The sequence below is a fragment of the Lontra canadensis genome, unplaced genomic scaffold, assembly GCF_010015895.1.
Source record: "Lontra canadensis isolate GAN:19392208 unplaced genomic scaffold, GSC_riverotter_1.0 scaffold84, whole genome shotgun sequence".
Lineage (NCBI taxonomy): Eukaryota > Metazoa > Chordata > Mammalia > Carnivora > Mustelidae > Lontra > Lontra canadensis.
This window is the reverse complement of record NW_022631078.1, coordinates 5,603,125-5,618,065: the sequence shown is the minus strand read 5'-3', so window position 1 is coordinate 5,618,065 and position 14,941 is coordinate 5,603,125. Positions and strand designations below refer to the sequence as shown.

Below are 14,941 nucleotides of genomic sequence, written 5' to 3'. Positions count from 1 at the left end.
GAGGGCCATAAAAGTAGGCGACCTCTCTAGGACTCTGTGGCTCTGACTTCCATGGTCCTGTGACCCTAACACAGCCATGAACTTAGGGCTTAGCTAGGCTGTGCAGGGTAGTATGTGACCGTGGGCAACTCGGGGTACCCCAAAGACCCTGTTTCCTCCTCCAGGACATAGGAAATGTACCACCTGGCCACACAGCTCCCAAGGCTGCTATAGCCTATCAGACTGCCACAAAGAAGGTTGTGACGATCCTAAACCACACTACAGCTGTGCTCCAGAGGCCTGGGCAGCTGGCACCATCCAGGGCCCAGAAAGCGCAGAACCACGGAAACTAAGGGGCAGACTTGCTCTGTGAGCGAGCAGCCATCTCCCCCTCCTTCTCTTTCCTCACCCTGCCGAGGGTCAGCCACACCCGCAGGCCTCCCAAGCCACCCTGAGCAGTACCAGGGGTTTTTGGGCAAGACTCCCTAGAATCTGGATCCAGCCCAGGGTCAGTGTCTGGAGTGTAGCCCACATCACACCTGCCTCTGCTCCTTGCGCAGAGGCAAGCGGGTACCTGAAGTTCAGGGAAAAGTGGGCCAAGGCTGCCCACTTGCACCCCCCTCAGGCTGGATCATTCACCGAATCAGGAGCCTGGGGACCAGAAGGGGTTGAATGAACCTTGTTTTACCCGGGGCCTGCCAGATGGCCTGAACAGGCCGGTCCTCTCTGGGTAGCAGATTTCCCAACTACAAAGCCAGTGCTGAACGGAGCTGTCTTTCTCGCCCTGGTGTGGCTTCTCTCCGGAAGGAGATGGAGAGGCGCCCTGCTGCGTGAATCCCTGCTCTACGCTGGCGGCCCCCGTCGCTTCTGGGCATCCCTGTTGCCTTGCTGATCCTGCTTACGTACTGCGAGTGGAGGAACGCAGAGCAAACGTGTCCCCCGCAGAGGCCACTGTGCACTGGCTCTGGGCCCCTCGCCACACACACGCGCACACACACACGTGTTTGATGAAGGGCATAAAGGTTAACAGAGAAAACGTCAGTTCCCACCGGGACTGGATCCCCCCACTCACACGCGGCACGTGTGACCACACGCACGTGGGCACTCCGCAGACAGTCCCCCCCACGCACACCCCGTGCGCCGGCACGCACACACGCACGCACCTCCCGCAGGCCAGCACGCACGCACGCACGCACGCACACCCGCGCGCCGGCACGCACGCACAGCCCGACACAGCAGCACGCGCATGCGCACACACGCGGACAAAGGCGCGAGCACAACAAAGGAAGTGGAAGAAAAGTGTTACCCATGAGGAGCCGCCGTTTCACCCGCTTGTCCACATCAGCTACTGACGTGGCATTGAACTGAGAGCGCTCAATTGCAGCCTCATCCTTCTCTAAAACACAAGTAAGGGACAAACACGGAGCCGGTGGTTAATGACAGCCCACTTCCCGCGGCCCAAGACAGTCAGCCTCTCGGCGTGGCGCACACACAGCCAACGCAGCATGCCGGGCCGGGCGTCCGCGCCGAGGGGCGAATCCCGGCAGCCTCCAAGGTGGCGTGTTCGGGGCAGGAGGCGGCAGGGGTGGGGGGTGCAGAGCGGGGGACGACCACACAAGGGCAGAGGTGGGACCCAGGGCCCCGCCGCAAACACACAGAGGCGGCGGCTGAGGTCAGAGTGGACAGACCCAGCTGCGGGGGTGGGGGTGGGGGTACAAAAGCACACACACCCCCTCAGTGCACATGGAGGCAGAAGTGATTGCAGATGCCCCCTGCTCAGGCGGGGGAGGCAGGCACAGGACAAGGCACATGACAAAGGGACAGGGCCACGAGGTCCGGTGATGGCTGTGCCTGGACAGCAGACGCCCTGTGTCAAGGCAGGAAAGTGTGTCAAACACTCATGCAAAGTTAAGAACAAAACATAACAGAGGAATGAACATAGACACCACAATGGATCTAGTCGAACAGACAGAAGGAACAGGGGCTCGATTTGGGCAGCGCTGGTTGCCTGCTTGTCTATAGAGGACTAGAGCGAGACATTCAAGTGCTTGATGAGGGGCTGCACAGATGGGTCAGTCATTTTAGGAGCGTGCGGAGAGGCGGGTGGGCGGCCAGGGAGCATTCTGGCCGCTGGGCAAGACGCTTGGCCAAGATGCTGCTCGTGGAGGAGCACGTGAGGTTAGCTGTTTGGTGGCCTTCTGCTCAGCGGGACACACGTGGAGACATTTGCTCCGGAGAGGGGAACCTAAGCAGCAGTGAGCAGAGACAGAAGGAAGGTTCTCCTGGCCAGCAGAGGGCAATAGCCCAGGAGCTGGGTCTGGAAGAGGGTTTCTAGGGGGAGGGGAGGAGAGGAGGGGGTGAGGTAGGTTACATTAGAAAGTAGATCCAAGCAGGGACCTTCACATGCAGCAGACACTAAAAGATTTAAAAAAAAAAAAAAAAAAAAAAAAAAAAAGAAAGGATGAGTCAGGTAGACAAAGACAAGATGTGTTAGACGAGGCTGGGTGTGTCTGGCCAGCAGCTGTCTGCACTGGTCCCGTGGCCAGCAGAGCAGCCGCACTGCAGACACAAACAGGGAGGGAGACCCAGCAGACGAGACAGGAAGGGGCCGCTGGGCCTCAGAGGCCCCCGGCAGGACAGAGGAGACAGGGAGAGAGGTGGGAGAGGAGGTTCTAGATGGGATCAGGCTGCAATAGAGACACTGGTCTGAGACCAGGTTTTGCTTTGAAAAAAAAAAAATTTTTTTTTTTTTGGTTGTTTGGTTTGGTTTGGCTTTTGGCTCTGAAAATAATTAATGAACGTCAGTTATCAGACAAGACAGGCAATCAGGGACCATCACCAGAAAAGCAGGAGGAATGAGATAAAATGAAACCAAAACGGCCATCTGAGAGGAGACCACACAGAGGAAGGGGAGAACCACGCGGGCAGCAGCTCCCGGGACGATAGCCGGGACTAGGGTGAGACGCTGGTGGCCTGCCCGCACCCTGGCACCCCCACCCGGCTCTCTGAAATACCAGGGAGTAGTCACAGGGACAGAATGCGACAGCAAACTCTGGCTTCACGGCTTTGCTTGCTTGCCACCCCTTTTTTGTTACTTCAAAGTCCCTCCAGAAATATCTTCAGAGTCAGTAATAAGAGATGGGGCTCCCCATTAAAAAGAATACATATGGTCACTGCCTGTGGGCTTCTGAAGTTGCCCGACATTGAAGAGAAAGAAAGCAGAGGATGAACAAAGTTGGATGGGTACCAACTTTGAAATTCTTCTTTTTCTCAGTTGAAAGATATGCGGGGAAAGACGCTACTACTGATTATGGCATGAGGAAACCACAGAAATTCTAGCTTCCTCCTGCAAATATGGACCAGGAGGAAGGAGGTGACCAAACTCAAATTGAGACTCCATGAGACAGGAGGTGACAGAAGGGGCATCGCTGAGAAGAGACTCTAGCTGGGAGAAGAAGTCTGGCAAGAACCCCATTAGCTCAGGAGCGGAAAGCAGTTAAGAACACCAGAACCCCTTGGGATTCTTCCATCCAGTCTTCCCTGGTATAGACAGTGAAGACTTAAAGCTGCTTTCTGAGAAAACCTCCTGGTTTTCCAGGCTGGCGGTCAGCTCATGTTGCTAATGGGGCTGATAGGCAGGTTAAATGAATGTGCCCCGTGTCCCCACATCAGTGGAAGAAACCCGTATGCTTTAAAACAGAAGCTGCCCTCCCGAGGCACCCCCCCCCCACAGACCACCCCCACCGTGAGGATGAGGACCCACAGAAAACCCGCAGTGACACAAAGCAGAGGTGTTTGGTCCCGGGTAACTGGGTGGCCCTTGACAAGTCTCTCCAGAAGGCTTCCCCTGGGGACATCTGCCAGCCCCATCAGTACTGTGGGGTGCCTCCTGTTCTTGTTCCCTTAAGCTTCCTTCTTGGAAACTGGGACATGGTGGGGTGGTGCTGGGGTGCCAGCCAACTTCAGGGCCACAGGGTGCACCCTGGCGTGGGGGCAGAGTGGCACGAGGCAGAGGTGTGTACTTACCAATGCACGTCCGCCCGTCTGAGTGGAGGGCATACTTCTGGTGGCAGCCACACATAGGGCCCGTGTCTGTGTCCTCGCAGCTGTGCTGGCAGCCTCCGTTCCCGTAGTTACAGGTTACTAGTTAGGCCCAAAGTGTACATACGTGTGTATAAAAGGAATGACAACAAAGACGGTTAGTTCATCGGTGTTGGTTGGTTCTCTCAAGGGATGGGGAGCAAAGTGATGGCTTAAGGCAATCAGTGAAAAGAGGCGCACATTTTCCTAGACTGCAGCCCCCGCAGGGCCTCGAATGGAATGGCTTGCTCTCCTGATGGGACCTGGGGTGACACGAGGACAGACCTGGGCCATGTGGGCTTCAAACAGGGCTGGCACCAGCTGACAGACTCAGATGGTGTCAGGTGAGGAAAGGGACAGGAGAGATCATTTTCTCCTTCCTCAGTCCCAGAGACACTTAGAAACTCTCGATGGGACAAATGTCTGTTAATGGCAGGCATCCTCCACAAGGTGGGGGAGGGTGGTGGCAGGCCCGTGCTGACGGGGACACTCATTCAGTTCTTGCCCAGCTTGCTCTCCTCTGCTCGGGACTTGGGCATGTGGAAAGATGTCCCCGCAGAAGTCTAGTCGGTCCTAGTCCCAGCAGCCATCTCAACCTCTGTCCCCTCACAGCCTGGGTCCTCCCAAGGCAATGTCCGAACAGACGGGATCTGTGCAAATTAATGTCCGCTCACGTGCACTTTGGAAAATGACCTTTTATTTAAACGAGTTACATCGTTTGTTTGCAGGGTCTGCGGCCTGGAGGAGCTGGAGCCCTGCAGCCCAGAATCCTGAAATGTTTTACAGCATCAGCAACCTGGGGTGGCTGGAAGGGAGCTGAACAGAAAGGAGCCAGTCTGAAGTAGGAAAAATTATAAATGCAAGTTACTTTAAAACAAAACTCTTTGTTACCACGTTTTAGGATGAGCGGTATTGCCGAAGGGGATCCCAGATCTCTGTAAAGCAGCCCTGCTTTACTCCCTCACAAGACAACCCTAAAGGTGCTCGAAGATGCAAAAATCAGTCTCAGACCAACCAAGCCAAAAGTTCCGATTTGGCAGTTGGGGTTAATGATGTTCCATCAGGTTGATGCATGGCAGGGCTGGTGCCAGAGGGAAGCCATGGGTGGCAGCTCCCGGAGATGGATCCCAAGCGTTCCAGAACTGCGTCCCGCAGCTGCCTCTCCCAGGTAGCGCTCTCCCCAGAGGCACAGCACACAGCCTCTGGGGTGTCCGTCCCCGAGTGATGGTGGCGGCCCTGTCAGCCTGGACACATGCGGTCTCCCTGCCAGCTAAGGAGGACACAAAGAAAGTGGTTCTGCTCAGTGTCCCAGACGCTGTCCTCACGACCAGAGAGAGGCTCTAGTGGGCTGCCTCTTCCAAGGGGAACGAATGTCCCGTTAGCAGGAGGGGCCCGACTTCCAGGATGACCTTTCAAGGACCTGCAGAACTGCTCCAGCTCCCTCTGGCCCTTTCTCCAGAGGAGCATCTCTTCTCTCAGTTTTCCCGGGAGCCCAGCGACCTGCAGTCACATTCTCTCATCTCTGAAACAGCTCGTCTCTCTGCCTGGGAAGAGCCCCAGGGAAGCCACGGGTATAGACCAGAATGGATCTCAGGTGAGGGCAGAGCCCCAGGAATAGCCCTACCTTGGCCCGGACATCACATGCCTTTCCAGACCGAGGAGAGCCCGGCTTCAGACCGTGCAGGGGTGGAACACTGCAGCCAGTTCTTTCCAAGCTCTGGGCTCCTGGCCATGGGCCATGTCCTGCAGGTGACTCTAAGGAGGATGGAGTGCTGTCTGAGGCAACCTGAGGGAGGGCCATGCTTAGGGTCCATGCCCCCCGCTGGAGTTTGTGCATCTCATGGACCCCAAGGGCCGAGCTCGTGAGCACCTAGAGCCTACAGCTTGTACATGGTAACAGTACTGGTGATGTGGGCTCTGGGATGACCAAGAAAGGACGGAGAGAACCCCCTCTAGCCCTGGAGTGGGTCCTGGACTCTGGAGAGATGAAGGAGTTTGGTGCAGGGGCCCTGTGGTCCCGCTGGTCCACAGAGGCTGGCTAGGCCAGGCCCCCGCCCCCACCCCAAATCCAAATCTAGAATTTCCTAGACTCAAACTGGCCTCCAGGGCTAGAGGCAGAGCTTCAAGCTAATGTCACATGAACTCAGCATGCGGACCGCGCAGCAGGGGCCAAAGCTGACCGGATTGCCAGCCAGCTGTGCAGGCCTTTCCCGGGAGGGCTGCAGGGTGCTCGCCCGCTCCTTGGCCCCAAGGCTGGTATCTGATTCTGCACACAGCTGGATGACACCCAGCCCCCGAGCCGAGAGGCTGGGGCTGCTGTTTCTTTCACCAGCAAACATTCAGGGCAAGGGCTTAGCTCTTCTCTGTCGGGGGTGGTGGGGGGCTTTGCCACTCACAGCAGTGCCTTATCCCTGACCTCTTGGATCAGGATGGCCCCTTGGGAGATGTTCTCTGAGCAAAGCGTCCCCTTGCCGTGCTCATCCCAGACGGATCGGTCAGTTCCAGCCACTGCCTGGGGCCTATGGCTCTCTCCCCAGCACCCAGTGCAGGGCCTGGCCAGTCTTGCTGAGTGAAGGAATGCTCTTTACTTGTGGCTGAGCCTTTCAACAAGCATTGGCTGTTGTCCGGAGGACTGGGAAAGCTGGAGCTTTTCGCTTTCCGTTCTGCCGAGGGGCAGTAGGTTTCTCTGTAGCAACAGGAACCGTCTGATATAGAGGATGGGAGGGCCTGGCTGGAGTCCCGGGGCTGGAGCTGGGCACCTGCCCGTGGTGACCGCGTACACGTCAATCTGTGTGATCCCACGGGAAAGCTCAGGAACAAAGAGGAAGGCTGCCCACATCTCAGAATATACCTGGCCAGAAGGGAGCATCTTCATGTGGGGGAGTGGACCGATCAGGAGTGGGGGCCGGAGCATGGTCTCCGTGGAGACAGGGGCAGTGCCTAGTGCATGTGGATCCCCAAGACCTTGCTGACTGAGGAGGGCATGGGTTGGGAAAGGTGTAGTTGGCGCCAGAGGAAGCTGATGACAACCGAGACAGACTAAGGATGACAAGCCGGTGAGGGCCAGTTGTTTCTTGTCCACAGAACGAAGGCTGGAAAGCAAAGCCCTTTTCTTTGCGAGAGCTGGGCAGCTCAGTCTCCCATTTCCGGGGCAAGTTTGGGTCTGCTTGTCTACTGGGAGCTGGATTTCCATTTCTCTGTATCAGAAAGTGGGCCTGGAATGAAGTCCTTGTCTCTGGCCAGATGTGGGCCGGGCTCACAGCGGTCTCTCTCAGCTCTTGGTACACACAAGCCAACCCGGTGCCAACACAGGCCGCCCAGCTGCCCAGTGAGCACAGGCCGCCCCAGCCCTCCCCACCCAGCGAACGGGGGATGGGTCTGAAGCCCTCGGGGACTGGGAGTGTATTCAGCCCGAGTCCTACTTCATTTGCCGCCTCCCACTGCTCCTGGGGAGCTGGGGCCACGTTAAGAGGCCGCCTAACACCCGAGCCCTGACGCCGGACCTCCAGCCTGATTGCGGACAGCACCTTTGGCCAGAGGCCTCATTCACCCCAGACCTCTCAGGGCATCAGCACTTACGGCAGGCCCTGCAGGAGCAGACTGCAAAGTTGATCTTTGATCCTGGAATTAAGGTCAACACAGGCTAGGCTGGGACTCCCCCCAGACCCCCAATCCAGCTCCTCTCCTCCTTTCCCACCCTGTTCCACCAAGAAGCCCGAGCTTGTAGGCCTCTGTGCACAGCCCGCCATACCCGCTGGAGAGCTCAGGCTCAGGGCCTGTGGGGCTCTGGGGCTGGGGTTACAGCAAGCACCGTGGGGCTCTTTAGTAGGGTCCTGCGCTGGGGGTGTTGGTGGTGGTATGCTGGGGCGCATAACACCGTGTCTGGAGTTCACAGCCCCCGTCCCTCATGCCTCCCCACGCTTCTTTGGGGACCTTACCCTTTTTTCCACCCCGAGGTGCTGAGAGCCCTTCCTGGGCAATGTCCAGCAGACTGGACAGACCGCCCCCCCCATCCCTCATAAAGCAATGGCAGGAGACGCGTGGGGATGTCTGACCCATTTGCCTCCATCTACCTACGTGTGCAGTCCTTCTGGTTTGGGGCAAGGTCAAAGCCGGGCCTGCAGTCACAGGCCACCCCACCTTTGGGCGTCTCCCGGCAGATGTGGGCACAGCCGTGGTCTTTGTTCATGCAGTTCATACCCTCTGGGAAGAGACAGACGGGAGAGGAGCAGGGGACCGGGGGAGGGAAGAGAGAAAACATTTTAGGCTGAAGAGAGGCGGCCCATAAAATGTCGCCATCAGACGCAGCGCTCCAGGGCTGCTCCTCGCTAGTCCCCCCCCCCGCCCCCCAACACACGCCAGGGTGAATGCCTAGCCATCCACAAGGGGAAGCAAGGAGAAACCACAGACACCGTGCCCAGGTCTCGAACCAGGGCTCACTCTGCGAACAGCACTGTGAAGGCCTCCAGGGAACCCACGAAGGAGCGTCCCTGCCTGGGTCAGGTCACAGAACCGGGTATGGCTCAGGGGTTTAGACTGTTTCTTCATTAGGGCGGGTGGGTGGAGGGGGTGGCGCGGCACCTTTCCATCTGCCCAGGGACGGCACGTGCCCCACTGGGGCAGGCAGAGACTTTGGTTTCAGTCTGGGCCCAGGGCGGGTGCTGACAGGTCAGGGGACTGGGTGGGTAGGCAGCAGCCCTAAGCAAACGGGCCCTGGCGGGCTGGATCTTGTTCCCCGGAAGGCCTGTCCAGCCCGCGCGGCCACCTCTCACTGCGTCCCTGCACAAGTCAGAGGCTGCCGCCCTGGTCTGCTGGACCTCCGGGCTCCTCCTCAGCAGCCCCACAGCCATGCCCTGAACTACTTGCCACTCATCTCCCCTCAGCTGCCCGAGGGGAGCTCTCTCTGTCCCCGGTCACTGCAGGGCTCCCAGGACCCTGCACGACCTGCTGCTGGCCTCCAGCTTCACTGCACATCCCATGCCCCACGGAGCCTGTTCCCAGTCCAGAAGCACACGTGTCCCCATTTCCAAAACCTCAGCCCAGGGTTCCTGCTGTTTGGCAGGTTTCTTTTTAAAGGAAAATGTCTGCCATACCTTGTTCTGTGAAGCCTCACCTGAAAGGGCAGCCGACAGCAGGGCTCCTTGCTGGCTGGGAGGCCTCAGAAGGGGGAGAAGGCCCCAGGGTGCCAGGGCTGGGCCCCCCACTGTCTGCTAGTGTCCCCACCCTCTGGCTGCAGCGCTGAGTCACCTGGAGCCCCGTTCCTCTTGCCCTTGCTTCGGCCCTTCCAGCTTGTTCTCTGGGCCGGGCTCAGAAGCCGTGTCCCTCACAAGGCTGGCTTTTTCCCGTCTCGTCTCCTCCCAGGTTCCCCGAAACTCTACTGTAGTGCCAAACCCTAGGCAAAGTTCTGGGCACGTTCTGGGCCCCTTGCCCCTATAAAGGCAAGCATGCCCTTCAGAGGTGGGAACACAGGGTTAAGACACCTGTCCAAAGGCCGATGGGGCACTGAGAGGCACCACCAGGACTTGGACCAGTACCTCAGGCTATAAACCTCTGTCTTGCTCCTGCCCTAGAGGCCTTGTGCAATGCAGGGCTGGGCTGCCCTGGGTTTCCAGGGCAGGCACTGGGGACCATGAACATTGAGTCTCCAGAGGCCTGGCCTCTACTCAGTGCATGCTGAGGATTATACCGAAATGTGCTCTGAGGGCTCTGGGATGACAGGGACAATGAGGGTCCCCTGGGTGGGACCCAGTCACCCCTAGTTCCTGGGACCCCCACCCTCCCATCCCCCATCTCAGGAGACTTGATCCGCCCTCCCCAACTGCCTGGAGTGGCTCAGACCCCTTTCAGATGACCCCAGTTGATGTTTATCTTCCTAGTGATTTGTGAGGAGTTTCCAGAATTTATGAGGTCATCAGGGGTCAAGTGAGAGGTTGTAGGTCACAAGTCCATCAGGAAGCTAAAGGCAGATGAAAAGAAGAGCTGCTGTCTGCCCACACAGCGCCCTGAGACCTTACTTCCATGTCCGGTCCGAGAGGAGCCAGCCCCGGACAGAGGGGAGGAAGCCACAGACGGGGACACACAGCAACCTCCTTTCCTCAAGGTGGCTGCGCCACGGGCCAGGACCAGCTCCGTCTTGACCCTGTCCGCTGTAAGCACGGGTGTGGGACAACGGAGATCTGACGTACACTTAAGAACACACCCCAGCAGCCACAACAAAGATTTTTTAAAAAGTCTGAATTGAAATGAAACAAAGAAATGGCCCTGAGGGAAACCTGCCCTGTGCTGGGCGCGCTGACCTCTTTGCTCACCTGGATTTCCCCCTTCCCCAGATCACACGGCTGGACCGACACAGGGTGGGACCAACTACCCAACAGCTGAGCGAACGAGCGCTCCGGTGCCGGGGCTCCTCGCTGGAAGCTTCTGGTGCGTGTGGAGGGATGCCCCCTCCTCTCCCGGAAACCACAGCAGCACATGTCCACCTTGCAGGGCGGCGTGGGAGACACAGCGGGCAGCAGAACAATGGGTGGGGTGGGGACGGTCTGGGGCTGGTGTGGCATTTCTGGGGTGTGGGTGCTCCACCGCGACCCAACGCCAAGCTCCGGGGAGAAGTCCCCGAAGGGGGCACCGGGGGCCCTTGTGGGCCGCAAGAGCCAACCTCACATGGAAAGTATGGCTCTCTGAGGTCACAGGCTTAAGTCAGGCAGCTCGGGGTAGGAGTCTGGCCTCCTTACTAGTTGTGTGTCTCCGAGAAAATCGCTTCTTTGGTAAAGTGGCCATGATCATCTCTGCCTCACAGACAAGGCAGGGTGGGTAATCTGACACTAGATCTTTCCATGGGGGCGCCGACTGCAGAAGGCTGGTGCCTTCTCCTGCGGAGCCAGAGAAAGCACAGCTCCTCGTGGGAACCTTGGCTAGGCTAGGCAGCCCCTCAGGTAAGCTTTCGGTTGAGGGGCTTTCCGGGGCCACGGAGACATATGCAGCCTCTCATCAGATCTCCAGAGAGAGGCTCGCTCAGAGACTCGCTGCTCTGAGGCGTCGGCCGGCAGGTGGCCACCAAGTGGCCTCCTGGGCCATCATCATGGCTGTGTTAATGGTGGGCTGAGTCCGGCATCACCCTTCACTCCCCGCTTAAGTGGCCCTTCTGGCTCCCCAGTGCCCACAAATGTACAAGGAATTGTTGTTCCTGCCTCTTTGCAGCCTTGTCTCCTGCCACGAACGACTCGAACTCTACCGCCCACAATTCCGCACTGCCCACTGAACGTCCCCGGGAGTGCCCCATCCACGCCCCTGCCTGGGCCTCTTCAAACCCCACCAGTTCCACGGGGCTTCCAGACTGCTCCCATGTCACCCCCATGCCGCTGCCCTGCCTTGATCTCCCAGGGCCGCCCTGTGGCTGGCCCAGGCGATCGATGCCACTCACACAGATCTGTGCTTTCCTCCTAAGCTGGGGAGGGCCCAAAGGGCCCTGTTTAAGCTCAGGCTTATACGTGATGAGGAAAGGGAGATTGAATTTCCATTCCCAGCCAAAGAAACACAAATTACGAGAAGCGCTGCTAATCATCACTAACCATAAATTTGTCACTGGGGAGCTGGTGTGGCCCTGAACGTTGGATGCTAAACAGAGCCCAAGGCTTTAGAAATCACTCAGCTTTCTCCCACTCCATGGACTGGCCATGAGGCAGTCTTTCTTCCTGAGAATCTAGACTTTTAATAATGAACCAAGATGTTGATGTTTTGCTGACAAAGGATAATTCGGGGTGGAGGGTAATCCAGTGTTCTAGTCCAAGTCGATCTGGAAGCAAGCAGTGGAAACCTGGAGTCGGGAGGGTGGGCCTCCGGCCTTGAGTGTGTCCACGTCAGTGGGAGAGGTGGGCAAGGCCCCCCATCTTCTACGGAAAGAACGGAGTGAGGTCACATGACTCACTGAGGCTCTCCCTGCCCACCACCCCCAGGCTCCGGAGCACAGGGCCCTCTTTCTAAAGCTGAGGGCAGGGCCAGCACTAGGTCCCCGGTGGCCGGTGGAGAGGGCTATGGGACCCCTTTATATTTCTGACAATTACAGAGGAGCCTGAAGAGTTTCTGTTCAGGTGTTGACATGCTATAGCTACTCATGTTTACTACAGCAGAAATTCAATGGGGGAAGCTTACATTTAATAATTTATAACAATAGAAATTAAAAAATGTATTACATTGTTAACATTAATTTTTTAAAATTAGAAACTGCATTTTCCAAAACAAGGGCAGAGCTGGCTGAGAGGAGAGTCCTTGCAGAGGAGAAGGGAGTGAGGGTGGGCGCTGATTCCTGACCCTGCTGTTTGAATCTCGGAGTGAGGCTGGGCCTCAAGCCACGTGTCCCCCCTCCCCTCATTCTCCAGGCTCTTGTCACTTCTTGTCTCCACTGGGTTAAGGGGGTGTCTCAGTTGGCTGTGCCTGCCGCAGCCTGGACGCTACAGTAAGTGATCAACCCGTGGTGGCACTCCAGAAGGCGCTGGCTCTGTAGGGTCAAATGCCACCGTGTCCCTCCTCCAGGAAGCCTTCCTCGGTCCCCCAGCCCAGTCAACAGCCTTCTGGACGCCTGTGCTCCCCTCGCTCACAGCACTGACACGGTGGCCATGTTTCTCCTCCCTGGTCTTCCTGTGACTCCTGACCAGCCCCTGAGGGCAGGCTGAGCTCTGAGCCTCTCCGTCCTCACTGTCCAGATAGGTCCTGCCTGGGACGGGATCTTCCGTGTCCTCACCGCGAAGGGAGGGAAATGGAATAAGCTTTCCCCTCCTCCACGAGGGGCTGGGACACAGGTCTGGCCCTCACACGCCAGCAGCCACCAGGCTGGGAGACAGGCCGACAAGGAGCGGGCTGCCACCAATTGCCGGCCTCACTGAGCCTGAGCCCTCTCAGCCCGACAGCTTTTGGAGGAAGCTCCTCCCAGCTGGTGGCCATCAGGGTGTCATCCTCACATCGGCGACCATCACAGAGATGGTCGCAGCTGCCCAGCCTGAGGGGCCGAGGACTAGGGTTTGCTCTGTGCTGGTAGTTCAGCTCCTCACCCGCTGGAGACACAGAAGCCACATGACCTTCCCCCGGGTGCCGGGGCCCACTGGCTGCTGCGGGCCGCCAGAAGATGTGTGTCACGGTGGGGCAGAGCCGCAGACTGTCAGGGCTGGGTGGAGCCTTGCAGTCCCGTCCATCCATCTTGCAGATGGGAAAAAGGAGGTCCCGAGATGGGACGTGTCTGTCTCAGACCGTATGGCAGGACTCCAGTCCCGGCGGCTGGGCTCTCAGCCATCTTCTCCCACCCTGGGGTCCCGCCCTACGCGTGCGGGACCCAGTAGGCTGACTGGCAGCAAGCTCTTCCTGGGGTGAACAGAACGGGGAGCCTGGCACAGAGGGTGGTCAGTGGCGGCTGCCACTATTAACTGTCTTCAGAATTACGAACCTATTAACGTTCAAGGCCAGTGCAGATGCTTCTTCCTCCATGAAGCTCTCTGGGCAGCCCCTCAACAAAGCACATAACCTCTGGCTCCTGTGAGCTTGTAGCAGCTGGCCCAGAGCACAAGGGGGGAGCCTCAGCTCCCCTTCAGAGCCATCAGGTGACTCTGCCTGTGTCACCTCTCTAGCCTTTGGGAACAGTGCGAGGGTCCCCCCAGGAGCCTGGCCCTCCCACCCTTCACCTGCTTGTCCTCTGCACCCCGCTCTCCCTCGGCACCCTCGCCGGCCCTCCCACCTGCTGCAGGACCACAGCGGCCTCTGGCAGGCCTGGCCCACACACACAACTGGCTCTCAGCAGAGCAAGGGGATGGATCCATAGGCCAGCCTATGACAGCCATGCCACTGGCCAGCACTGAGAGACGTCTCTGCCACAAATGCGCTTTCTCTGGACTCCCCTCGCCAGCTGCCTGATGCCCTCATTCTTCCAGTGTAGCTCAAGACCGGACCCTGCAGACCAAGTCTCCTGGCTCTCTGTCTCTCCCTTTCAAATGGCAAAGTGCGGATGGGGTGGGAGGCAGGGTCCACTCTGTATGTCCCCCTGTGCTCGTCTACCTGCCATCACCTCTCCCACCAGCCAGAAAGCTCCTGCGGGCAGGGAAGGTGTCCTGTTGGTGCTACGTCCTGCTGCAGGGCCTCCACAGGGCCAGGCTAGCTGCCGAGCCTGGAAGGTGGCCAGTCCCAGTGCCCACTACCATCATGGCACCCTGAGGAAGTGTGTGCCACTCCCAAGAGGGGTAGGGGCCGGAACCTGCCTGTGTTGTACCTGATTGAGCCTCTGGTCAGAGACCTTCTTCTCTGGGTCTCTCTTTTCTCTTTCTTTCTTTCTTGCCATCTTTCTTTCTTTCTTTCTTTTTGTCTTTCTTTCTTTCTTTCTTTCTTTCTTTCTTTCTTTCTTTCTTTCTTTCTGTCTTCCTTCCTTCCTTCCTTTCTGTCTTTCTTTCTTTCTTTCTGTCTTTCGTTTTTTCTGTCTTTCTTTCTTTTTCTTTCTTTCTTTCTGTCTTCCTTCCTTCCTGTCTGTCTTTCTGTCTGTCTGTCTTTCTTTCTTTCTGTCTCTTTCTTTTGTTTTTTCTTTCTGTCTTTTTCTTTCTGTCTTCCTTCCTTCCTTTCTGTCTGTTTCTTTCTTTCTTTCTTTCTTTCTTTCTTTCTTTCTTTCTTTCTTTCTCTCTCTCTCTCTCTCTCTCTTTCTTTCTTTCTTTCTTTTTAAAGATTTTATTTATTTATTTGACAGACAGAGATCACAAGTAGGCAGAGAGGAAGGCAGAATGAGGAGGAAGCAGGCTCCTCGCTAAGCAGAGAGCCCGATGTGGGGCTCGATCCCAGGACCCTGATATCATGACCTGAGCCGAAGGCAGAGGCTTTAACTCACTGAGATACCCAGGTGCCCCGGGTCTCTGTT

At 57.4% G+C, this 14,941-nt stretch overlaps 1 protein-coding gene across 3 annotated transcripts in view; it reads right to left on the bottom strand.

The window, feature by feature from the left end:
- SCUBE1 (signal peptide, CUB domain and EGF like domain containing 1) overlaps positions 1-14,941 on the bottom strand; it is a 133,677-nt gene that overhangs the window by 48,755 nt on the left and 69,981 nt on the right. For 2 of the 3 annotated variants that reach the window (XM_032882823.1, XM_032882825.1), the window contains 3 exons: positions 8,137-8,262; positions 4,006-4,122; positions 1,286-1,375 (listed from right to left, as the gene is read on the bottom strand). In XM_032882823.1, coding sequence (XP_032738714.1) covers positions 1,286-1,375; positions 4,006-4,122; positions 8,137-8,262 — 333 coding nt within the window. The remainder of the gene's footprint in view (positions 1-1,285; positions 1,376-4,005; positions 4,123-8,136; positions 8,263-14,941) is intronic. The other variant, XM_032882824.1, reaches the window with a different exon arrangement.